The 26,568-nt window shown below is 35.2% G+C and overlaps 2 protein-coding genes and 1 long non-coding RNA gene across 6 annotated transcripts in view; 1 reads left to right on the top strand and 2 right to left on the bottom strand.

Annotated features, from left to right (window-relative positions):
• The window catches only part of LOC145964596 (uncharacterized), a 69,502-nt gene extending 61,116 nt beyond the window's left edge, over positions 1-8,386 (bottom strand). Inside the window, exons 1-2 of the long non-coding RNA XR_014436516.1 lie at positions 8,134-8,386; positions 7,895-8,060 (exon numbers count right to left, since the gene is read on the bottom strand). This is a non-coding gene — a long non-coding RNA (uncharacterized LOC145964596). The remainder of the gene's footprint in view (positions 1-7,894; positions 8,061-8,133) is intronic.
• Positions 8,387-13,552: 5,166 nt separating this feature from the next.
• Positions 13,553-20,318, top strand: Slip1 (SLo interacting protein 1). Its single transcript, XM_083086355.1, has 7 exons — positions 13,553-13,567; positions 13,768-14,154; positions 14,637-14,807; positions 16,355-16,453; positions 16,727-16,762; positions 16,851-18,236; positions 18,404-20,318. The coding sequence occupies exons 1-7, from the start codon at positions 13,553-13,555 to the stop codon at positions 18,734-18,736; spliced, it is 2,427 nt and encodes an 808-aa protein (XP_082942481.1). The 3' UTR covers positions 18,737-20,318.
• Positions 20,319-20,431: 113 nt separating this feature from the next.
• On the bottom strand, positions 20,432-25,697 carry Ipo9 (Importin 9). 4 transcript variants are annotated; one of them, XM_083087537.1, is made up of 14 exons: positions 25,596-25,697; positions 25,164-25,249; positions 24,715-25,084; positions 24,326-24,559; positions 23,876-24,242; positions 23,562-23,809; positions 23,209-23,473; positions 22,790-23,103; positions 22,475-22,694; positions 22,114-22,385; positions 21,601-22,009; positions 21,206-21,354; positions 21,018-21,093; positions 20,432-20,691 (listed from the first exon to the last, which is right to left on the bottom strand). In XM_083087537.1, the coding sequence occupies exons 3-14, from the start codon at positions 25,048-25,050 to the stop codon at positions 20,486-20,488; spliced, it is 3,096 nt and encodes a 1,031-aa protein (XP_082943663.1). In that variant the 5' UTR covers positions 25,051-25,084; positions 25,164-25,249; positions 25,596-25,697; the 3' UTR covers positions 20,432-20,485. The 4 variants fall into 4 exon arrangements, with proteins under 4 accessions (XP_082943663.1, XP_082943664.1, XP_082943666.1 ...); XM_083087538.1 differs by having other exon boundaries at positions 25,588-25,611; XM_083087540.1 differs by lacking the exon at positions 25,596-25,697 and adding an exon at positions 25,413-25,477.
• Between the last annotated feature and the right edge of the window lie 871 nt (positions 25,698-26,568).

Below are 26,568 nucleotides of genomic sequence, written 5' to 3'. Positions count from 1 at the left end.
CGGAATTGTTTTTGAAAAATTTCTACGTGTTTATTTATTTTTACACGGTTATTTACGCAGCGAGATATGAATAAAATTTTGCTAAAATCTCAAGAAAATATAAATATGTAGAGATTTAAAATATGTGTGCCGAAATGATGTGTATAATAACAGATTAATATTGTTTCCGAACTAAAATAATAATGTATAATCTTATATAATTACATTTTTATATAATTATATTAATATTATGATTATGTATAAATTTATTTTATGTACAATTAATAATTTGATATGCAAAATTATTGTTTTAATCGATATATATTTTTTTAAAAGTTTATTAATTATATGTATCCAATATATACATATATTAAACTTAATTACGAAATATTCTCCCTAAAGCCTTGCATAGGAATATATCGATAATAAGGAAATTACTGCATGTTCATTATTGAAATTTTCATAATCTACATAGCGGTTAATACTTCCTCGAGAATTATTGAAGTATATATATGTATATACTGCCTTATCTGAATTGAACTATCTATTGAAACATTTTGATAAGTTAAATGGATCAATAGCTCGTGCGGCAAACTTCTGAAATATTTTCGATACTATCGATTATCGGGGATGGGATAGACTGATACAGAATTTTCATCGGAAGGCGCGCGACGTTATTCGATAGAAAAACGCAGGGACCATGATTTTCATTTTATTAAGATTATTAAATAATAACAAACGTATCTCTGTCGAAAGCAAATAGTTTTTCTCGCCATTTTTATTTCTTACGTCATAAAACATTATGAATTGTCAAGCGTTTCTGTCAAAATTGGATTAATTCCCTCTTCTTCGCGCGTAGAATAGCTCATTGAATTTTAATTCAAACATTGTTCTGCAGCTCGTGATTAGAATAGAGCAAGTCTGGTCGGTGGAATACGGACAAGTTGGCGCACTGCTAATAATTCGCGATGCTTTTGTAAGAGCTAACAACATAACTGAATATAAGCAAAACGTTCCAAGTGAGGTGCTCAACGAAACACTGAGCAACTTTGTTGTATATTCTAGAGTGTTGTTTGTGTTTTAAGTCCTGTCAAATGCAAGAGAACTTTATCACGTGCAAGAGAATCTACTGTATGAAAGAAACTATTTTCATACACGCCAAAAAAGTGTATGTTCAAATAATTATTAACGTATATCACGAAATTCAAACGAGTTCCTTGTAAATGTCGTTTCTCGAAAAAATTAATTCTTATAATATTGGTAAGTACATTATAATCAATGGCAGCATTCAAAAATATATTATTAATTGTTAATCTTGTATCTCTTAAATATTTCAACCAATATTTTTTATTTAATATTATATTTAATTGTTTATTTGTTTTTTATTTTTCTATTATATGTTTTCGCAGTGTTTACAAGTAGAGCAAAAATTCTTTATCGTTTATTGTTTATTATTTACGTGCGTGCCTGTAAACAAATTAGCATAACTGTAATTATGAATTCCGAATCGTGAAAACTTACGTTACGGATTAAATCAAAAGTTGATTGCCATTATCGAATCACTATTAAATAAAATATAATAGAATATATAATGGATTTATAAATTCAAACTCGACAATATCAATCTTGCAATTTTTTCCTAATTAATCGATATTCCAATTAAGATCGACAAAGATGCGATAAAGATAAAATCGTAGAATCGCGGATAAATGTAAATCGAGGAATTTATTTGAACTAAAAGATCAAGAATTACACCCGGAACATTATTTGCATATATACTGGGATTTAATAAAGTAGGGACGACGAGCAATCTTCTCCGACGAGATTCTACCTACAGCCTCATCGAGACGTTGATTTTCGACGATGTCCTTCCAATGTACATTTAGAGTTTTAAACGGGAGCGCCGTAGATACAGCAATGCTGGTATTGTTTCGACAGTCTTGGCGGCGTGCAACAATCGCGCGCGTTTTCCTCCCCGTAACAAGGTAAAATTGTAAAACGGGTCCCATCCGTGCGACGCCAAGTTTGAGGGCTCGCCCAGTCGACGGCGAGAACTGGTTTTTGTTTGCGCTTAATGAGATTCGCGAAGGACTTACTCCCGCGAGAATCCCGTTACTTTCCAGTTCCCGAGCGAAAACGCGAAACAAGAAGGCACTGGTGGTTTTGCTTGGTAACGTTGACAAGCGGAACGCTTTAAATATTCATTTCGAATGGAGAAGGAAAAACTGACACTTTCGATAAAAAATTAATTTTTTTCATCGATTCTGCTAGTTATCCTGACACGTGACGACGATTGACTGCGCAATTACGTTGAAATTTAGAAATCTTAACGTATTAGTCATTTATTTATGTTTCATTGAATTTTAACCATCTATTGTGCAGTTTATTTTTCGAGGATTTAAAAAACTTTTGTATTATGTAGAGATAAATCGAATAAATATATGTATATCTTTTTTAATAAAAGATTTTTTATATTCATTTACTAATAAATTAAATTCTTTATCTTTTATTTATGTTTCATTTTAATCATCTATTGCCCAGCTTTTCTCGAGGATTTAAAAAATTTGCATTACGTAGACATAAATTAAATCAATATATCTTGAAAACACAAGATCCAAAAATAGATTTCTTTAATAAAAAACAAATTTATATTCATCTAATTTAGTAATAAATTAATAAACATTGCAAAAAAATGTTCTATCTTTGCACCTTGATATATTCTAAATACTTCGATATATAATTCGCACATCCGGATATAAACGACGCAAATCGCCGGATGTGTCCGATGTAAGCGATAGTTATTAGCGTAATGCCACGATACGCTACAGATACGGTATCGTACGTGTTATTATCATGGTTGACGACGCGCGTCCAATCCGTCGGTACATCGGATTAATAATTCTCAAACGGACATCGGGAGAGAGGGGGAGGGGCGGGGGAGAGAAATCGGTGTGGCAGGGAGTAACTGCCCCGGATACAATTGCACCGTGTGCAAATGCGATCACACGTTATACGACCATTATACAGCTGATATGCTCGGCTTAAATACTCGAAACAGCCGGCACGCCAGGTGAGATATGTGATCCAGGATTACCCTGGATGATGCACGATATAAACGCGTAAATTAACGCACATAAGTTAAAAAATTGGTAAAATTTTTAAAATAATTAAATAATAGAAATTGTAAAAATTTTCCTAGATAAAATAAAAGTATTTAATTTTATTTGTTACCAACAATAATACGCCGTGAAGACTAAATATGCATAATTAATTTATTTTTTTCCGTTCTTTTATTTACCTTTTTTATTTATGGATTCTTGAAGAAAATTAAAATAAATACTTCTTTCGTAAAAATTTTATAAAATTTTAATTACATAAAAAGAAAGTCTACTTGAGATCCCATGAAAGTTAAAGTTTTATTAATTAAATCTAAAAATTTCTCTGGAATAAATTTTACGAACAAAACATTATAAACTTCTGTCAATTGAAGCGAAAGTATTTTTCTTAATCTTTCTTTATAGGTTTTGATTTTCGTATTAATTTGTAAAATAATTTTGTAAATATACCAAGCTTTCTCCAAATTATGCTGCGGTTACGTCCCTTAAACTATATCTATGTGGTACTTTACCCGACAAATGAAATATTGTAACGTCTGGTGGCAGAAATATACACTGTGCTTCAAACTACTAAAAGGATCGTAAAAGACGCGGGATTTCTATGGGGAAAAATACGATCCGTTGCCGCGAATATTTCCTGGTTAGTAATAAAATCGAGAGGTCGAGCGGGGGCGGCCCGGGTGCCTCGGGGAAACGTTTATTGCACTTGTTTCTGCCAGCCTTGTAAAGCCACTATGCATGGGAAATGGAAATCCGTAATACCCGAGTTCTCGCGAAATTATTACTTACTCGTGTAAGCGTTTGAAAATTTGCGACGCGATCGCCCCGCGTATCTCTCGACGAATATCATTATCCCGTTAAACCGCTCTGCAAAATCGTCGCTTTATGCAATTTTAACTTTGACCTTCCGAATTGCCAATTGTAACGTAACATCGAATTTCACATCAAATGAATCGCGTATAAATTGTTATAATTCTGTAATACACGTATAATTATTCAATTATAAATGACGTGGAAAATCCTTTGCTAATGTATATAATTGCGTTTCGCATATATTATTCATTAGGAAAATACGCGCGCTCGTTATTTAAGTTCTGATTAAAGTTATTTTTAAATTCCTATCTTGAAAATTCTGATATTCCCTCTTACGACGGTAAAATTATTAAACTCCGTCTTTTTCGCGTAAAATTCGCGAAAGTAGCCTAAAAAGAGTTTACTCTTTCGAATTATACAACATTTTTTCGCGCGACAGAGATTTAAATAATCAACCTGCCGATTTCATTAAATCTACAAATTCAGCCCGCACTTTCCATTGCAAATTATTTCGCCGAAAAAAATACCATCTTCCGATTATAGTAGGAGGTGTTCTGGACGGTCAAACTTGGCGTGGAAGTTGTACGGGGCACCGCAGGTTGCAGGCATACGACGGCCTCGTCCTCAGGCCACTCGGGTACTCTCGGAAGTAACGAACGAATTTGCGAATAAATTTGCATGCCGAGCATGCCGTCGTGCCGTCGCGTGGAATTTATAGCTTAATCCCGATTTTCAGCGGATCTCGGCAAATGTTTCGGCCTCAGGAAAGGTCGCGTCGAGAGGAAAGAGAGGGAGTGTGAGGGCGACAGAGAAAGGTAAAAGGGAGATGGTTGGTGGAGCACCATCGCGGAGAGCACATTAAAATTTATGACGGTTATTAATATTTCCCCGGGATCCCTCCCCTTGGCGCGTGCGACCACCGAAATGAGACTCCGGTTAAGTCCCGAAACGAATTATTAGAGCGCCGGTTAATTGACGTTATCGGGAAACGACTCTGATTTTTTGTCATTCGAGCAATAGATCGCTGCCGGTTTTACGTCTGCGCCACGGAAAGTTTTTTATCAATTTCTTCGATATATGTAGACCAATAATTAACGGAAGAATAAAAAACAATGTTAAAATAATTGTGCTGAACGCACTATTAATAATGCATATAACATCATTCTTTTAATGTTATTTGTAATTTTTTTGACACATCTTTCTCATTTCACATATACTATATATTATATTTACTAGTAATTATTAAATAAGTTAGGAGATTACGTTGTAAAATCATACAATAAAAATACCGAATGCTTGGAATATTCATTGCATCAGAAATTAATTATTAGTCAATCGATATTTATTCCCAAAGTTATATCAAATACAAAATATGTATATATAAATTATTAAGGAAATATTTATCATACATATATATTGCAATGTGATTCCCACTTTCTATCACTTCGATTTTAAATAAATAAATTATACGAAATATTTCAGTTTCAATAGTTATTTTGATATGCTTATAAAATTTCAATTATCGAATTAATTAATAAATTAAATAAATATTGATAAAATCGCTAATTATATATAGAAAATAATCGCATTTTAAATAACATATGGAATAACATATGGAGTAAATTGTACCACTATCTGGAGATACGCCACACATGGGAATATTACAATATGCATAACGTCCACAAACTCGAGTATCATATGTCAGCTGATTAGTTGTATAGTTATCAAATTTCATCATTCTCATATTGTTGAATATTTAACATTTCATGAAATAACTTTACATCGAATATTCTATTTCTCAGATTATTAATAGATTTATACATATCAGCTTCCTATTGTTTAATAAACTTGTTATGTACGCATGTTGTTATATATTATATCATTGTAATCATGTAAAATATAAAATTAAAATTGTCTTTTATTTTCATACTTATATATTTTAATATTAAGGCTTCAATGAAAAACTTTACATGAATGTAAGATATTTGAAATCGAATGGAATACGAATCTTTTTGATGAAAAACTTTTTGTAAACGATTCAAAGGGAAGTCTCCACGAGGGAATTGTATTATATTTGACATTTGAATGCAATAACATGATTCCATATCGCGACATATTTTTTCATGTATCTATCTGCCCTTTTCGTGATATCGTACTATATAATCCATATTTTATGTACAAGATAAGATAAATAGCTCCCAACTGTATGTTCTAAATTGAAGACGGAGATCAATACAATACTCGATTTCTTGTCATGATAATATTTTTTTAGATCTTTAAAAATTTATAATATATTTTATAGGAAACACAAGCGAAATTTTATTATATTTTATATTAATTATTATTATTATATTTATATTAATTATTATTATATATAATAATTATTATTATTATATTTTATATTAATTATTATTATTAATGCTATGATCCTAAATATTAATCGTTAATTGAATTGATAAAGATTTTATAAAACGTGAAAAATAACGATATTGGTGCATCTTTGTAGTTTAAGATAAATTACATTACACGACTATACATCAGTTATGCTAACACACTCTACGTACACTGTAGTAAACGCCGGCGTCTAAATAATGACGGTAATTTGTTTAATCAGCACCGGCTGTAAATTTCTTTTTGCATCAAATGCGAATTTTAATAGATGGAAATTTAGTTAAATAGATCCGAAATTGAAAATGTTAATATAATCGCAGTTAATCAAGAATTAATTTACATACAGAGAATAAGAATTTTTTATAAGCGAGAGATTAATTATATCGTATATTAAATTTAACTACCCTCTCATCACTATTCGCCGCGCGTGTGTCTGCGATATCTCCATTTAAATATTTCAACAAAATATTAAGCCACCCCCCATTATCGTTATTATAGCACTTAATCATCTCTTGCCTCTCTACGCTAATACGTTCATCCTGCTTCGTGACAGCGCATATTGCATAATGATCATCCATAATGAATGTTCCGAAGTCATAAATATAAAATCCCCGGTGTAGCGGAGTATATATATGTATGAAGAAGCTGTAAAATGTCATTTTTCATCTCGGACGATCCACCGGATTCGCTCGTTAAGCCGTGAACGAACCCTTCGGCCGAGGGACAAAAAGACAGTCCGTCATCCCCGCCACGGTTTTTGTCTCTCGATGAAGTATGCACGTGGCACCAGGTGCGATCCAAATAGGTACATACAATATACGCAGGACGTCGTGCAAGAAAACGGGAGAGCTAAGATGAGGAATACGCGCCCGAAATGCGAAATGCGGATAATCTCCAGGTTTTTATCATCGAGTCGCTTATTCCGGAAGATGCGCGGCGAATCCCCCACGTAAGGTATAGTGACAAATTCTTGCGACAGGTGGGAAAAAAACGCGCAAAGAACACAGCATTAACAGCGCGCTGTTGCATTTTAGCGCATCTTTTTTCCGTTCTCCCCGTTTTGCTATACCAATAAATATCCCGTAAATGCGGCGGAAAATATTAAAGAGAAAACATAGCACATTTGTAAAAAAATTATATACTATATGGGATATATAATTTTTTCTGTATCTAATAAAGTAATTCTATATAAATAAATAAATAAATAATTAAATAAATAAATAAATAAAAATATATATACATATATACAGGCGCAAGAAAAAAAAATATAAATAGAAAGAGAAAATTTAAGAAAAGAGAAAAAATGTATACATGTACATATTTTTTTCTTTTCTTAAATTTTTTATCCAATGCATATTTTATTTCTTTCTACGGGATTTTTAGATGACGGATGCGTATTAAATGAATATAAGTGGATCTTTTTTCTGCATTTTATGAATTTTGTCAATGCAGATTACATCAACGAGTTCTTATTAGAGTGAGAATCGAATGTACGAATCATTAAACGCAGTCAAATATAGATTGACGATCAAAGTGTAGGGAAGCACGCGTGATTTTACACGCAGATTGTATATGTTATAGTGCATGTAACTTACGAATGTTCTGCGAGAGCTGCATGTGAGGGAGGAGAAGATACCTTTGCTCGCGGCGTATCAGTGAAACACCCAGCCTAGAAGAAGCCCATAGTCGCGTAGGTGGTATTCGATTTCATCGGATGATACCGTCGAGCCGTGTGTACCTGAATGTATACAGCGTGTTTTCCTACCAAGGTAATTAGGATTCGTCGTCAAACGTGCATTTGTCGTTCAAAGCGAAAACCTTGTACGTTACTTACTCGGGCTTTCATATTTGCGCAACGACTTCGTCGTTTTCCTGTATGGTGAAGAGATCTCGGCTCGTCCCTTGGTTTCTTTGTCGATAGAAATATTCTTTGCCGCTGCGTACACGACCCTCGTTGTTTTCTCTTGGCAGTGGGCGGCTGCCGGATTTTCTGCTTTCTTCGTTTCTCTCGTCTCTGCGGCAACCACGTGGCTGGAGGATCGATTTGTCTGTCATCGCCCAGAAATGCCGGATGAATCAATGGCGAAGAATCTAAATTTGACAAGAATTGCATCCATATGTTATAATATAATCGAGTATAAATTAAAACTAACTAAATCAAATATTCGGAATTAATTAATTAATTAAAAAATTCTCTTTAAAAAACTTTAAAAGATTTAGCGAAGAATTTATTTAGAATGTACTTTATGTACAAAAGACATGTTAGGTAAATCGAAAGATTGATTTGATTTCTGAAAAGGAGGAAGAAAAATAAAATCTATTAATAAAAGATTATCTTATTTACGTTTGTATGGAACACGACTTCAACGCGTACTAATATTAATTATCAGTATATTAATTAAAAAAATGATCTGATTTTTAGAGGCCTCGTATCGTGAGGATCTCAAACGGAGCGTACGTTAAAAAATAAGATGAAGCCTGGCTTGGTTAATTGAAAATGTTCGAACGGAACGTCGATAGCTATGCGAACGCATTCTCGCGAAAGTAATACACGAAATTGATATCGAGCCGAGCAAGACTTTTTTAATTAAGCGGCAGGAAATAGTTTTGCGCTTTGAAAGACCTCGGCGCTGCCCATTCCGATATTATTATCGGTGAATTCGCGGCGGTGGAAATAAAGAAATCGAGGGAGAAGCAGCAGACGATGCACGCGGGAGCCGATAGCCCGTGAAAGAGTTTCTTGTACGGGAAAAACGTCTCCCTTTCCTCCCTCCCCTGCAAGCCGGGATGAAATACGAAGTCCTAAAGATTGTAAATCACACTGTGGGATACGCAGTGAAACACGGGGCGCCGTTGTCGGAAGAATTATCGTGACGCGACGCCGTATCCGCGGATATCCTTCATGTTTTTTCGCTCCCTTCGTCCTTTCGAGTTCGTCTATATTTCGATTAGAAGTGTCTTAAGATTGACTTTGACTAAAATAAAGTACACTCGAGTATATTGCATGAATAATCTCGATCTCGTATTATCTCTTGTATTTAAAAAATCCGAAACTTCAAACTGATTCATTTTTCACAAATCACAATTATATAATTAATAGTAATAATAATAATAAAAAGTAGTATTAAGTAATTTTCAAGGGTGTTTAAATTTAAAGGCTAAAAATAAAATAATTATGCGATTGTCTACTTCTTCGTCGTAAGTAGTCATCAACACCTCGAGATCGTTCCCTAACGAAGGGTTGCCGGCTTGTAAGAAGGGCGCGCCTAAAATCGAGGAGGGGTCTTTTTAATACTACTTAATCGGGTTTACGCCGTACGTCTTCTATCAAAGGCTCGAATATTCACGGCAAAGTGCTTCAAAGTCCCCTTGAGGGTCTAATGTAATAAACGGATGGACAAGCGGTCGATCAGCAGCCTCCCTTGATTGGATATTGATCAGCTGTTGGAGAGAATGTCGCCCAATCGGACGGAAAAGAAGCGAGGGAAAATGCTGTAATGTATTTTTACATGGAACTCACTTCGGAACAAATTACCGCGACTTTTTTTCAGACAGCTTTCTCCCTCATTTTCTTTCTTTCTTTCTTTCTCTCTTTATAAAAGTTCACGGGTCACGGATAAAAGCGTCACCTTGCATAGGAAAGACGATATGTCAACCGTACTTTTCATGTCATACACCTTCGGCAAAAGATATCCTTGGATCGCATCTCTTACGTAACTTAGTGTATTTCACTTCGAAAGAGTCTCAAAAGATCCTCGGAATTTACATAAATCTTTTTTGCCAGATAAACACACATTCATATTTCTTTCAATTTTAAAAATGCAAACAATTGAAAAATAAAATTGAAAATATCTATTTTTAAATAAATATCGTACGAAGAAAAAAAATATTATGTACAAATATATACATTTAATAAATAATAAATTATACTTGTCAAACTTATATACAAAAAATCGAATTGTAAAATTAATAAAATCGCGCAAGTGCATTATTAACAATTAGAGCAATTGTAGTCGAGAGAAATGTCTCGTTACGTTGGTTATCACGACATTTCTAGATCCTCTTTTGAAGAGAACAAAAAGCACAGTTTGCATATTCAAGCTAAAGTACGTCAAGATACTTCTGCTCTCTAAGCATTAATACAACAAAGAAAGTAAACAATATACAGCTTCTTTTTGATTGACTCTTTAACAATGTCAACCACTATATATAATTTTAATGATATTAACAATTTTATATCACACTTTTTTTAATCATTAAAAAGCAGCCCGTTTAAATAAAAAAAATTTTTGACAGATATTATTTTTCTGCATGATAAATTTTCTGTTGAGAGCGTTGGTTTCTTTTTTTTGCGAGAATGCGTTTTATTAATTGAAATGCGACGATACCCGCACATATAAAAGACATGAAAGGCAAACGGCATGCAAGAAACGCGAAAAGATAATTATTTGCAAATTCGTATCTCGCTAATGACTGACATTACTTGCAACCGTGATCAAAGATCGAATCACTTAACCGGTGGATAATTCAAAGCAACGAAAACTTCCGGTTGAGAATAGTTGGAAAGTCTTTTAATCGAAGCAGCGCGAGTATCATTAATTTTAATGGATATCATAAACCGGAGACATATGCATTATAGTTTTCTATTTAATAACGAAAGGCTCCCGTGTTGGACACGCAAGTTGTCTTAGATTCATAACCTGCGTGAAAAAGTAATGAACGGCAGATCACTGGAGGATTAATACCTTCACGAAGAGACGTTTCACGCCAGACCTCGTTAATTTTAATAGATTGTGTAGAGTGACAGAACCATTCATTGTTTAGCTTTTGTCTGTGAGGCCGACAATGAAGTAAAGACAATGCATTAGAACGTCTAGACAAAAGTTGAAAGGCAATGCCGCGGAATTTTGCATGAGTAGATTATTTCAAGAACGGTACAATTGCAATATGAAAATACTGTTAGTTTATATAAGTATATATCTTATAAACAATTTTTGTCAAATTTCTCTCGCGCTTTCAAATTTCGAAATATAAAATTTATATTCATCTCTTTTTAATTAAATTCATATAAACGATGTGATTAAAAATAAAATTATTTTTATCTTCCTGCGTGTAATTGTTTTTAAAACAAAGGTAGCAGCTGTGATTGAAATTATATATATATAAAATTTCAATCAGAGAAATATGTATTTAAATCGATAGGGTAGAAAATTGCGAAAAGATTGAACTTTTTCCGTTTTTTTTTTTTAATCACAACAATAAATCTAAATGGTTTTTCATCTTTTGATTGGCAAGGAATTCATTAACACTTGGCAATATCGTGATTGGTGAAGTGTAAATGTTTGCGAATCTCTCGACTCTCCGTTGGAAATTAATGGTCAAGCGAGCAGTTAGAAATTCCATTTTGTGACTGAATGTGGACACAATCAAAACTACGTGTTTCAAGTGAACAAGTGTTCGCGATACACTAGTAGTGGTTTAGCAAATGCGTGTTGATTTTTTACGGCCTTCAATATAACGACTATCCATATTCGGCAAATAAACGCGTTTGCGCTCCATCAAGAGTTGAACGATTTATAACTGCTATACTATGTTTTAAACTATGTATATCAATAAAAATCCTAGTGTCACAATTTTAAAATTATAAATTTAAAAAGTGACGAGAGAGAGATACTATAGCAAAAAAAGTAATATAATAATATTAATTAAAATAATATATAAGTGTAATATATAATCTCATAACATATACTTTCATTAAAATATTATATTTATAATTATAATATTTTTATTAAAATTTTTATTAAAATATTATAATCATAATTTTCAATTTACGTAAAATATGTACAGATTGAGATTATAATATCATTACACCTTTCTCGTGATAGTATCTAGAAAAAGTAACATGCAGGAAAAATTTTATAACGTTTAAATTTTATTAGAAAATTAGGAAAAGAATAACTTAATAATTTCGTGCAATATAATTATAACATAAGTTATATACGATAGATTATTTGATAGCGTTTGAGAACATTTAACTTGATTCGAGGTTGACTTTTTCCTATTTTTCTAGCGATGTAAAAAAAATTAATTCCATCGTTATAAAATTTTTTCCTCGGCGTGTTGCCTTTTCTAAATGTACAATAATTTTTTAAAGTTTATTAGGATAATTTTTTAAAGTTTATTTGATAGAATACACATCCTTGATGGAGCGCTTCGAAATTTTTCACGATTAAAGAAAATCGCCAGGCTATCATTATCCGGCGTAGGGAATATATACACTCCGGCGGTTTGTAAGCTCCAAATTGAAACGTCGAGGGTCCTCGGCTCGTTACGCCGTTCTGTCCCGTTCCAAATCCTTAAATCCTGGCATTTAGTGCGAAATTAAGTGCCACCTGGTACCGGGTATAAGCGTGGCATCCCGGAGGTCTCTTCTGGTAAAGGCAAATGTTTGATCGGACGTTATATGACCGTGCTCGTGGGAGAAATTAGAGTTAATAGCTGGTTATATCGTTCGGGTTTTTTTCGCCAGAGTATAAAAGCGTCTCAACTTCCTTGACCAGCGCGTCCGATCGATGGTCCGACCAGCGTTTTTCACGTGGACGTTTACGTCCTTTAATTAGACGCCGTTCCTCCCAGAAAGTAATTTAGAGCGAACGAATAAGAACTCATCGTCCGAGTATTAAACCGATATGTATCAATCCACGAAATTAATGACTCTCTGCAGGATATATTAAAGTCTAATAATATTGTACAATGAAAAAAAAATGTCTGTTTGATTCGATGAAATTGATAATCATTTGAGTGAAATAAATATTAACTGACATTGATACTTTTTCTCGATTTCTTAATTAATTGTTTCAGAGCGAAATATAGTTAAAAATTATAACTAAAATTCTGCTGATAATTACGACGATGTATTAATGCTTAATTTAGAATTTTATCCGATTTACTTTCCAGTTTTTCCTCGGCTTTGATTTGAAAAATTAAAAAGAGAAATCAATTTGCCGAATTGTAAGGAAAGACTGTGTCGTTACTCTTGAAAATTAATTACCAGCCTACGTACATTAATTTAGACCATCAGGCGTGTCATTTAATTAATCCGCCTATGTTTCTGATCGACGACGTCTTCGCGCCCCCAGCACCGCCATCCTCATCTACCCCTGTCCATCCTCTCGTCGTCAGCATCCCGTCGTTGACGACGCCTCGCACCGAGTTATTTATTTAATTGGACATTAAAGCGCGAAAAAGCAATTATGAGGAACGATGAGGTATCTCCATGTTCCCTTCGGGGAACAGTATATTTTAATTAAAGGCAGGAGGGGGAGAGAGAGAGTGGAAGGAAAAGACGAGATATCCCCACGTGCATCTTCTCGATAGAGAAGATGTAGCCAACCGCTCGATGTTATTGCCATATTTTTAATGCATGAAATATCTAAAAATAATCTGAAATTTACCTTCTTTTTTTAAGGTGAACGGACAAGACGTTTCAAACTCTAGTCACGAGGATGCTGTACGTTGCTTTCAATCGGCTCAGGAGCCAATTATCGTCGAAGTTCTTCGACGACAACCTGGCAAGCATCAACAGGTTCCTCACACACCCTCCAAGGAGCACGAAAGGATCACATGTCAGGATAAGAACGAGGGAACGACGAACGGGAAGGGCCCGATAGACGAGCGTCCGTGCACCGACGATGTCAAGAAGGACACGGCGAGTCCTTTGGTGTCGACTGCGGTCCAAACGGACTGGGCTGGTCTTACGGAGGAGGAGGAGGAGTTGTTGCCGGTTCCCCTCGTGGTCGAGGAACAAGCGAATGACAGTTTCGAGGACTTTCTCGCTCATGACATCGACTTTGAGGTATCCTACGATTATAATTATTATCGAGTTTAATTTCTACACAATATAAAAGTATTCGAAATAGTTTAATTTGAAGCTTCGTCACTTTGAGTGGGTGATAGATGAAGTTTTATATATTCTATTGACAAATTTAAATTTTAAAGAGGACATTTTTAAATGTTTTAATTTAATTATATCCTCTTTTGGGAATATTCGATTTAAAAAAAAAGGATAAATAAAAAGAATTGTAACTTGGAAAAATTTAAAAGAAAATAATAGAGAATAGATGAAAATAATTAATCATAAAAATTAAATGTAAGCTGAAAATTAATAATGCGCTAGATTACGTGTAAAAGCGCATCTCTTGTTTCCTAATATGTTTGTTAAATGGCTATAATATCAGTTAATGAGGAAAACTATGCAAATACGAGCGTACATACTTAGTTCCGCTCAACATTATGTACTATGGCGAACATTAATACCGTTATGAAATGCTGTTGAAGGAGGTGACGTTGCGGAAAAGCGGAAGTGCCGAGAAGCTCGGGCTGACCGTGTGCTATAGCTCCGGTTCCGGTAGCGAGGACGCTGACACAGAGGTTTATATCTCGGAAATAGTTCCTGAAAGTCTTGCAGCCCGGGACGGTCGGTTGCGAGAAGGAGATCAAATCTTGCGGGTAAATTCAGAAATTCTATTCTCCATTCTGTAAAACATTAATGTAAAAACGTTATCAAATCAAGCAATACAATCGATCAAAATTTTTAAAAATGCAGACAACTCATATAACACAATATACGTCAGAACTTGCACTATTAATGCGAAAGGAGATAAAATTCCTTTTTTTACTTATATAAAAAATTTGATAATTGCATAATTTTTCTCTATTTTATCATCTGAATGTAAAAATGATGCTATGATATTTCGTCAAATTAATCTCGAGGCTGAAAAGCGTAGAACTGCGACAAAGTTTGCAAATATACGGGAAGAAGATTCAATTTTACTGGCAAAATTGGCGAAAATTAAATAACTCCCATTAGTTCGGACGTGATACTTTATCTCGAACCGAGTCGGTGAAAAGCGTGTAATATAGTAAAGTTCAGCGAGAATTCAGCGAGGGAAGTTACGGATAATATAGAATGTAACGTATCGTATAAATTTAATAGGCTAAGAGAGGTAAGCGCGGAAGTGCTTGCAAAATCCCCCCGAGGAGCAATAATACAAACGTGTCGTATATAAAGTACCTAGCAGCTAATAATAGCGAATTTACACCGAGTTTGTATGCGTGCTTTATGTTTCAAGATCACGTTGTTGGTCGAGATTGCAAAATTTTGCACTACGGATCCATGACGTTCGCGAATTTCCTGTTGACGCCTCATTATCCCCGTCGAGGATTCTCCTAAGCCTCTAAATCTCATTAGGCAGATTATAATTACGAACCGTGCTTGCTCGTCCTTTCTCTCTCGCACTCGAATCGAAGGGAAATGAAACGGACTACAGTGGATGAATGTATGTGATGGATTTGTCATCGTCTGTCTCTCTAGATTCCTTTGTCAACGAGATCTCCTGAAGCATGTTCTAGTTTAGTGTGACATTATTCGACGTCTTATCGAAAATTATCCTTGCCTATTTAACGCGACTTCCTTCCGCGCTAAAGATTTCGCTCAAGAATTCGTCGGAGGAAGAGAAGGCATTCGAGCCTGTCTTTGACTAATTAAAAAGACGAGATTATATTAAATCGCGTTTTTTTTTAATTAGGAAACGTAAATCGCATCTAATGCAAATTTTGAATAGGAATTTACTTTTTTGCTCTTACTTTGATCATATTACTATGTTTATTATTTAAAAAAAATTCTCTCAAAAAAGCGACTTAAAAAGGCATCTCAAAAGATATATCTCATTAGATGATTAAAAAAAAATATATTGTTTCCAGTTTTTTGACAGGAAATGCAAATCATACGCGATATGTAAAATTTTATGAATGAAACCATTAATTTTCCGCCTTTATTTTCGCTGTTATTGCAAGTGTAAATTCTAGAATGAGAAATTTGCGTTGAGAGTCAGCTCACGAATCGGGGGATCTCGGAGGGTTTCTCTAAGTCGGATTTACATTCAGAATACGGCGTTTCATTATGCATGTACATCTCTCGCGAGAACAATGACTCATTTTGGAAATCAAGAAGCGTCCGTCATTCATTGAAAGGAACCTTTTCGCTCTCGTTCCAGGTCAACGGCAGGGACGTCGCGAATAAAGAGCAAACCGAGAACTTATTCGCGGAGACAAAAACTGCAGTGACAATTCTCGTCAGCCGATGTGTATATCAAGTTCGTTTTAATCTTATATATTCATCTTATTATTTATATATATAAATTGAACGAAATTATATAATAAGGAAGTAAACTTTGAAAAATATAGAGATAATAGAAATAATAGAGATTAAAAAAAAAATTCTCACGCATGTATTAAAAAAATAAATTTTTATCAAATAAAAAATAATGTGATATCCCTTGAAATGATGATTAATTGATTATACAAGTTAAAAATGTATAAAAAATATGTTTTTTATATTACAAATTAACTTACGTATTTTATTTTAGGACGACGAATACGATGACAAGCGCATCTATCACCAAGTAAGTCGAATCATGTAAAATGACAAAAAGAAGGCATTCGCGCACTATCGCGTATATCGCTAATCTATCATGAATCATTCCGCTTCAGGGATCGCCGCCGCTTTCACCTGAGAATCTACCAGCGTATCAGAACAGCATGATCGAGCAGCTGATCCGTCAACAACAGCAGCAAACGGAGGAACGTACCAAAGAAACCGAGATAAACAACTGCACCTTGAAAGCGGCTCCACCTATACCTCCACCTATACCTTCTCACACTCAGCAGCAGCAACAGCAACAGCAGCAGTCCATCTTCTCCACAAACTCCTCGTCCACATGTTCGTCGCAAAATTCGCAAAACTCGCAAAACTCGCAAAAGTCAAGCGGCAAGAATGCGACTTCGCCGGCGCATCACACGGAGGAACGTAGCAAGCAATGGATGCAGGACTCGTTGAAGGATTGCTCCAAGAGGCTCGAAGGTATCTCACTACGCAGCCAACAACCTGGACCGCCACCACCGCCGCCAACAGTGTCAGCACCGCCGACAGTGAAGCTCGTCGAAGCTTACTCGAGCCACGTGTGGAGCGACACAGAACACATCTATGAGACGATACCAGAGTCGGACAGCGAGCCAATTTACTCATCGCCGTATGAACATCACCAGCATTGGACGCAGCAGTCGAACCACGTGACGACGCAATTGCAGCACAGCAGTGGTGCAACGCAGAATCACCTGTCTGCCAGCGGTCAGCAGAATCAAAAATGGTCCTCTTCAAAGAGCAATAGTTCCGGCGAGGAGAAGGACAGCTCGAGCGCGTACAACACTGGCGAATCCTGTCATAGCAATCCTCTGACTTTGGAGCTTCAACAGGGCGAGAGAGATCATCACAAGAGTACGTTGGTGTTGTGTCCACCGCCGAAGACACCGCAGCAGCAACAGAAGCTGGGCTGCAATTGTCCCATGCCGGTGACGCCGACCGCGACGTCCGCAACGATCAGGCAATCGTCGAAGAATCAGAGTGTGAGAAAGAGCTCGTCATCGTCCTCGCATCATCACAGAGATCGCAACGAACTGTCGATGAACGCCAACACGCTGCCAGCCGATACCATGTATACGAACGTGGCAAATCTACAACAGACCATGATGTTGCAGCAGCAGCTGTTCAAGCAGGCGCTCAATCGAAAGAACTCTACGACGTCTAAGGAGACATCAGCGGGCGGCGCGAGAAAGTCCAAGTCGCACGGCAACTTCCAAGCGCCGAATCTCACGCAGTACCAGTTTGTCGGGAGTCAGCAGGTGTGCACGTCCACATGGACACCGCCAGAGGACAAGGGCGAGGTGCAGATGGAATGGAAAGTGAAGAGAAGAGCGGATGGGACGAGGTACATCGCCAGAAGACCTGTGAGAAATCGGATACTGCGGAATAGGGCGATCAAGATATGCGAGGAGAGGGCCGGTCACACCACAGAGGATGATGCCATGTCGGAGATGAAGGTGAGTGTCGTTACGATTGATACCGATCAGGTAATCTAGTGATCAAATATGAAAACATAAATTCTCATTCTTGGAAAGATATAAAGCAAAATATTATAATCTACATACAACTTGCTATTTCGATTTTGTATCAATTAATCTCAATTTTTATTCGCATACTATTCTAGGTCGGACGATATTGGAGCAAGGAGGAGCGCAAACGACAGCTGGAACGCGCGCGCGAGCGCAAGCAACGTCAGCAGGAACTGATGCTGCAACAGCAACAGCAGCAGATGCAACAAACCAACGATCTACTGATATGCGAACATACAGAGGACAAAGGGTCGAAGAAACCGTTAAGCATCGTGGAGCTCAGTCACAAGAAAATGGCGCGTAAAAAGAATACCCTGGACGACTTCACCACCGTGCAAGAAATGTTGGTTCATGGAAACAGGGTGGGAGCAAGCGGTCCCGGGACGGGGGGAAAATTAATGGGTCTACTGTCGGTTACCACGGTATAAGCAAACTCGCTCTGTCTTTAGTTCGTTCCAAGTCAATCGTTGGTCGCGCAGAAACATACCAAGTAGCGCGCAAAGATATATTTTTAATGAATTTTATATAGTACGATGAAAATCGATAACTGAAATATTTTACCGCATATAACATTCATCCCGAATTATCTACGTGATACTACTTATGCGTCTATTTTATATAATTCGCGTGAATATAATTGCTCGCATCACGCGAAGGATTTAATGTCGAAAATATAGACATTTGTTGGAATAATCCATACGAGATTATTTGCGCTCGATACACACACACATTTATTCAAGCGTACAAACTTCATTGGACGGTCACATTGTGCAGTTTTTGTAATATATATGCTAGCAAATATATATGCATGTTACGTCTTTGATTCTTGAATGCGAATAGAAAATAATTTAACGTTGATTATGTAAAAACAATGAAGATATTTATTTTCAATTTTCTGCTGGATGTGCAGAGCATACGAGGCGTTCAATAATTTTTGTGATTTTATAGAAAAAATAAAATGCGCGCAAAGAGAGGACACATTAAAAAGCATTGTAATAAAGCGAAGAAACTTAAATTGTCGCTAAAATTTATGTAGACATGTGTGGAGTTTATACAGCATGTTCGCTCTAATTAATCTTGTAAATACTTACGACGTAATACATGTAGATTATTTTATACACGTGACAAAAATATTCAACGCGCAGAGACATCGGTAATTATAGATTTGTAGATATGTATGATAAGCGGTATATTAACGTAATACGTATCAATATTATCATTTTGCTTTATACATTATGATATAGAAATCTCTCACGGCAGGGCAATGTATATCCGGAGGACCATCGCCTTAACGTCGATTCCATTGTTGCTTATTTTCATGGACATCGAATGGTATGTTTAAAAAAAAACGATATATATGACGGCGACAGAACGTTACCTTTTCGTCTGTTTACAGATTATAGCATGTAAACGCTGTTTTGCGTAATTTTTACATGATTTTTGTAAAGCATCTAGAGAATGAACGAAATATGTGAGATACGTAAGATCGAAATCTGGGATATCTCGTATAAATGTAAAGCTGTGTTTTATTCTCGTGCACACTCGTGTGTACATCGAACCGTGCGATTATTATTTTTGTATTTCCTCCCCCACTCCCCCCTCTGCAGAAAATCAAATACTAGAATCCCATACTGCCAATGTCCATACTGCCCTGTGACTATATATGTATTCTAAAATATGTATGTGTATGTACATGCATATGTGGAGAAAGAGAATAATTTAATGGGTGTGAATCAAATGCAAATGCTTCGATAAAACGATTATCACGATTATCATACTTTCTGACGAGAATTCGCTGCATAATATTTGCGATACGCGCATCAAGAAAATGATATTAGATATTATTAAAACATAATACTGTAGGAAAAGTATGCTGTATGATCTAGGTTACATATAAACGATTGCGCGTATGTATGCTGTCTTTTGTATGTAGATGCGATGTTAATGATTCTAAGAATATGTGTAATGTAAATAAAACCCAAATATAAAATATAGTATTAATATATGCAATGGTGGCGATAGATTATCGTAATTGTACTTGTAATATCTTTAGGTCTTATATTTTATCTAAATAGTACAAGGAAATAATTGGCGGACTTCATAATAACGAAGATTTCGCGGAGTATAGAAAAGATCGTTTATTATGAAATTCAAAAATTGTTCCGATCATTTTCCTATTACATAAGCGCATTGATATTTATATTATTCAAAACTTTTAGTTCTGGCACATTCAGGTGTTGGATATACATGCGGAAGCAATGATGAGTGGAGAAATTCAACAGGAAATCGCGCAGATATTGACCGAGATTCAAATGGTAAATAGAATCTCGCAGTAATTCCGGATCCTCTTCATCGTCATTATCTTCATCCGTACCCCCAAATTCTATAAAAGTGTCATTTATTGATATTCTCTATAATTAGCGATTATATAACTTATAGCAAATTCAGTTAGATGCACTAGTGTGCACTGATATTCATTAAAGGTTGTTGTATATAAATTTACAATAGCATAAATAATTAAAACAGTGAGATAATTAATACTATGACTTATTATGATTGTTATTCAATACGAATAATGATAATAATAATTCGCAGAATTAATTATCTTATTGTTTTAGTTATTTATCTAATTATAAATTTATATATGACAGTCTTTAAGCACCAATACATTCATTTTTCGCTATTATAGATTGTCCGCATGCAGCTTACGTAAAATGTTCTCAGTCTCATTTCCAGGATCTACCAATTCATCATCGTCTTCGTCCTCATCCTCATCATCAGAGTTCTAGGCATCGAAATTATGTCTTCATTTTGATAAAGTAAAATTGAAAATAAAAAAATAAAATAAAGAAAAGGAGTACGAGCACAAGGAAAGAACACAAACGGGTGTTACTTACTTCCGTATCTTGAGTGGCGTTAATGATTTCGATATCATTTGCCAATTCGTTGATTATTACTTTAAAAATTTTTACAAGTACAGGCATCGAAGTCCATTCGTAAGGTTGCGATTCAGCTTTACTTCTGGTCCTCACACCGTCTTCAATTCCTATATGTGTGTATATATATATTTGAATTTTTTTATACTTACTATATATATTTCGCAGAAAAGATATATATATAATTTCTTCTTTCAATAAAATCGATTTATCACTTAGAATAACAATAAAAAATAATAATAATTTATTTTATTTTATGTGCGCCGAGCAAGAAAATTTATTTCGTCGCATCATCATGGCTAATTATCGCCATTTATTTGTCATTGTGCAATCAAAATAGTTCGAAAATAACGAACCTGAAATAATCATGTCCCCCTTGACCGTAATCTCGTCCAATCTGCTATCTCCGTGAGTGACTCCGTATTCGAGAATCTTGCACAATGCGACCGTCGCGACTTTGCGCTCGTACCTACCGAGAAACAGACGCTGTCTGCTGACCCATTCAGACAGTACGAATGCTAATGCGCTTTGTCCGGTCGGACCTGGCACAGTCGATAGGAAGTTCAACACAGCATCAAACTGTGTATTTATGAGATGCGCGTAAATCATCAATAGGCTCTGCATAACGATCAACGTTTCAGCGCTTTGCATCTTGCTCAACACCGCTTTCAATAATAGATCAAGATTTTCGCCCAGATTGTTCCCAACGTTTTTAATCAGCGTCGTGACTAAACGTCCGACAAAAGTGGCAGTAAATTCGCTCGACTGAAATACCGCTATGTGTACACATGTGTAATTTCCTAACAAAAATATACCTAATTCCCTAATAAAGATTAGCACGATTTCTAGTTCTGGTGACAATATGTTACCTGTGGATTTAGAAGTTGAGCGATTATTTCCAATATGTACTGCAATCCCGTTTGTCCTTCGCTGTCTCGATGCACGATGACTTGTTCCGCCGCCACGGATAAATAGCTGCGTATGAGTTCTCCACCATTCTGCAGCGTCGCGTGATCCTCCGAGTTGAGAACGCAGTGACAAGCAGCCGGAAAAGCGGTCTCGACCAAAGCATTACTCAGAGGCGTCGGTGAATATTGTACAAGAACTTTTAACACGTCCAACGCTACTGCTCGAGATCCCTCTGACAAAAAAATAAAGATTTAGCATTAATGGCCCGATCAAATCGAATCAGTTTGACAAAAGAGCGTATCATCAACAGAAAAAGCATACCATCCTTTGATTTATTCATAGGAGTTATCGCCATCATGCTCGTGAGCGTAGGTATTATACGAGTTTGCAGTGGCTCGATGCAGCTTGGATTCTGCGTCAAGTCCTTGAATATGTTCTGGCATATATCTAGGATGGTCGGGTCACTGTGAAACTTTACAAACACTGCGATTGTCAAAGGACAAATCTTGTTTTCCACTGATGCCGTAAATTCTCTATGTTGCTAAAAAAAACAAAGATAAGATTTAAATAACTTAAATAATAGGAAAAAAATATCGTAATAAAAATATATAATAGATGAAAATGTCAGAGCATTACCCAGACTAGTATTTGAAACGTCTCCATGACCAAGATTAGAACATCCGTGTTCGGTTGACTAACTAGACTGAATAATCCTTGAAATATATTGGGCATATGGCAGCCTATTATGTTGATGATGGAATCTTTCTCAACTGACGCTTCGCTAAACCAATAGATCGCTTTAACAGCGCTGATGCGTATACAAGGTGGTTGATTTTCCTGTAAGCCATTGACCGTCGCTTCCAGAAATCGAGAACTCACTTCTGGCGGCATTATCTTGGCGTATCGTCCGCCGAGACATAAGCAGCGACCGAGAAGTAACGGAGGTGATTCTAAAAAAACATAAAAATGTACATCACAATTTTCACAATGTTTTTACATATAAATTATAACACGATATAAACAGGATATAGATTACCCGTCATGTAATTAATCACCTGAGTCATTTAACATTCCCAAAACAACTGTATCTAGAAATCTGATAATATCGAACTGTAACATTCCAGCCTGCTGCTGTTCAACAACGTTATTCTTAGATAAGCTCAATGCCAGAAGAGACGATTCTCGTAATTTCCACCAACTTTCATTGCTATTGCTGCCATCGCCGTTACCGGCTTGTAGTGCCTTTGTTGCTTCAATATGTCGTGTAATTACATCGCAAAGCGCATGCACTGCTTTTTCCTCAAAATTATTAATAAGAGTCTGTAAGAAAAACGATAAAGTATCAATTTTTATACTTGTAAAATGTGTGTCTTATTATAATTATTTCATATATTATGTCTCTACTCACTGTTAAAAATTCTTGTGCGGAAATACGGACATTATAATCAAACATGCATTCGTCTTCCTCGACAAATTGATTCGGATTAGTTGTCCATTGTTGAATCTGGTCGAATGTTATTTGCATAAATATAATTAGATAATATATTATTTCTGGTAGCATATTATCTAACATATTTATAAACCTCTTGCGTTCCACGATAGTCTGAACAAATTCAAATATCGCAATAATCAAACTGTTGAAATTGATTACTTCACCTAGAAAATAAATATATTTATTAAGGAAACATATAACAATATGTCATATTTGTCAAAAGAATATACCATCAGAATCAACTTCTTTATCATTGATATCTTCATCGGCATTGACTGTCGTTTCTTGATAAGTCTTTGCACTTTGACATAAAGTTTCCCATATGGGTGGCAGCATTTCAGGTAAAAGATGCGATACATATTTGGGCAACTTTGTAACAAGACAATTTATGGCTTTAATAATATCTGTTTTGAATCCACTGTCACAAGTTGGGCTGTTAGGCACTCTGAGGCACTCAACAAACTTCTCACAAAACATAGGAATGATTGGCTGCAGATACTGCTCCGTAAATCCCTTTTCATGCATTCCCATATTAGCAGCCAAAGTTGTAATAGTTATGAAAATCTCAACCGCACGACCACGCGTTCTAATCGAATACTGTTGCAAGAAACAAAGATGACAATACAAAGAAAAAAAATTATGTAAAAAATATCTAAATATTCAAATTTCATGACATTTACATTTTCACTTTGAAATATCCTGTACATCTCTTGAAGAATAATAGGTCCTACATTGGGCAGCTGAGTGTCTGTAACATCTCGACTAAATTCTGTTAAGACTCTCATTGCTCCATGAACAGCATATTCGCTCTCCTCTCTTAAACAGCTGACAAGCACATCAAACAAGGCAGGCCAATTCTCAGGCCAATCCCAATGTGCTATACCGGATATTGCATAAGCCACTGCAGTTCGTACCTAAAGTTAAAAATATCTTGATTACCTATTTATATATGAAATTGTATCAATATCCAATGATATAATATTAAATTGAATGACAAATTAAGTTTTTATAATTAAACAAATTATTTGAATTAAATTCTTACAATTATAAAAATTACTTAAAAGATTACCTTACTAATAGATTCTCGAAGTCCTAAGGGTAATAACTCTTTAATCCTCTTTTTAGCAGTATTGTTAAGCTCTGGTGGACGGAACTTATCAGCCAATGAACACCAATGTGTTTCAACATATTGCTTCAATAAAACGGAAGCCAACTGTCTGATAGGTAAATGCCCATTGGGATCAATGACAAATTCTGTCAAGTGAATTCCATATTCCTCCGTCACTTCTAAAGCTTGAATTCTCTGTTCCGCTGCTTTACGAGTTTCATAATGCGGTGATAAAATTTCTGTTAATGTCTCATACAGAGCTTCCTTCAAGGAGCCTTGTATGTCGCTGGCAATCATTGTGCGAAATAAAAATTAGTTTACTAGCCAGCATCTACAAAGTATTCTCAAAGTTACACATTTAATTATGCATACACATAATCCAATTATTTATCATCTGTGATATATTTTACCTAAATTTACAGCATCTGTTCTATTTTATAATCGTCGTATGTACTTTTACGTATTATTATGACAGCCCTGGCATCTTGAAATATATCTGTGCATAATATTATAAAATTTATACAAATGAAAACGAAATGAAAATAAATAAGTGAATTGAAAAAAAATTTTAAATTAGCATTTATTTCGCGAGAGCTTAATTATAACACTATATTCGTTATATTCGAAACGTAGAAATGAGAAGAGTTATCTCAATTCACTTCAAACTTTATCGTCGATTTAATATGCAGATAAGATTCTGTATAGCTCGTTATTGTCACTCGGATCGATATAATACGAATGTATAACGTCAATTTTTATAAATACGAGATGAAAAAAATACCGTGACACATATAAGGAATATATGAATGTACGAATGATATATAACTATTGCACCTACGAACCAGTCGTGCGCGGATGAAAGTTCAAAATTTTCTACATTTTCTAAAAGCCGGTTCGCGACAAATTGGTTATGTACCATTGTTCATGTATTTTGCGAGAGATGGGCTACCTCCTACGAAATTATGGAAACGTCTGCTCTATGTCAAAGAGTAAATTTTAGAACACACCGACTCTCCGCTTGACGTCACAAACACTTCAAATCATGACAATCAAGGAACAAATTTTATGCTTGTCTTTTATCTCGTAAAAAGAAGGCGGAAAGATGAAAAAAAAAAATATATATATATATACATATTTTTTTAGTTTTCGGAAATGTTTAAAAATTGTCTATTTTTTATAACACTTGCATAATATATTTAATTGCGCTTATATTTCACTAAATTTGACATTTACTCATCTTCCCTTTTACTCGCTTCGACTTATTCTAATAAATTATGGAATCGTATTATGATGAATAAACAATTTCTATTGACTATCAATTTTCAACAGTAATTTTAATATTTTTGGAGAGATAAATATGTGATATTTAAATACTGTTAAAAAATGTAATTACCTTATGACAAAGCTATTCGCAGAGAGAAGACTGAGAGATGTCATGGCCTGCTTTTAGGTGATCCCTGAAAGCGATACTCCCTCTATGGACATTGAAAACGTGGACATGAACTACAAAGCCAATGTCCATGAATGTTCTCAGAGGGTAACATATAACGTGCACAATTTTTGGTTCTGTTCCGTGCTATGTACACGAAATATTGATACGAATGAGAGTGCCGCAAGACGCTTATGTATATTAAATAAATTTTTAAATTATCTTATAAATAAGTTTTGTATGGTTCTCTCTCTCTCTCTCTCTCTCTCTCTCTCTCTCTCTCTCTCTCTCTCTATATATATATATATATATATATATATATATATATATATATATATATATATATATATATATTTATTTATTTATTTATTTATTTATTTATATTT

This window comes from Camponotus vicinus, unplaced genomic scaffold (assembly GCF_025532165.1).
Source record: "Camponotus vicinus isolate PSW18456_S1 unplaced genomic scaffold, iyCamVici1.0 SCAF_13, whole genome shotgun sequence".
Lineage (NCBI taxonomy): Eukaryota > Metazoa > Arthropoda > Insecta > Hymenoptera > Formicidae > Camponotus > Camponotus vicinus.
This window is presented reverse-complemented; position numbering and strand designations above follow the sequence as displayed.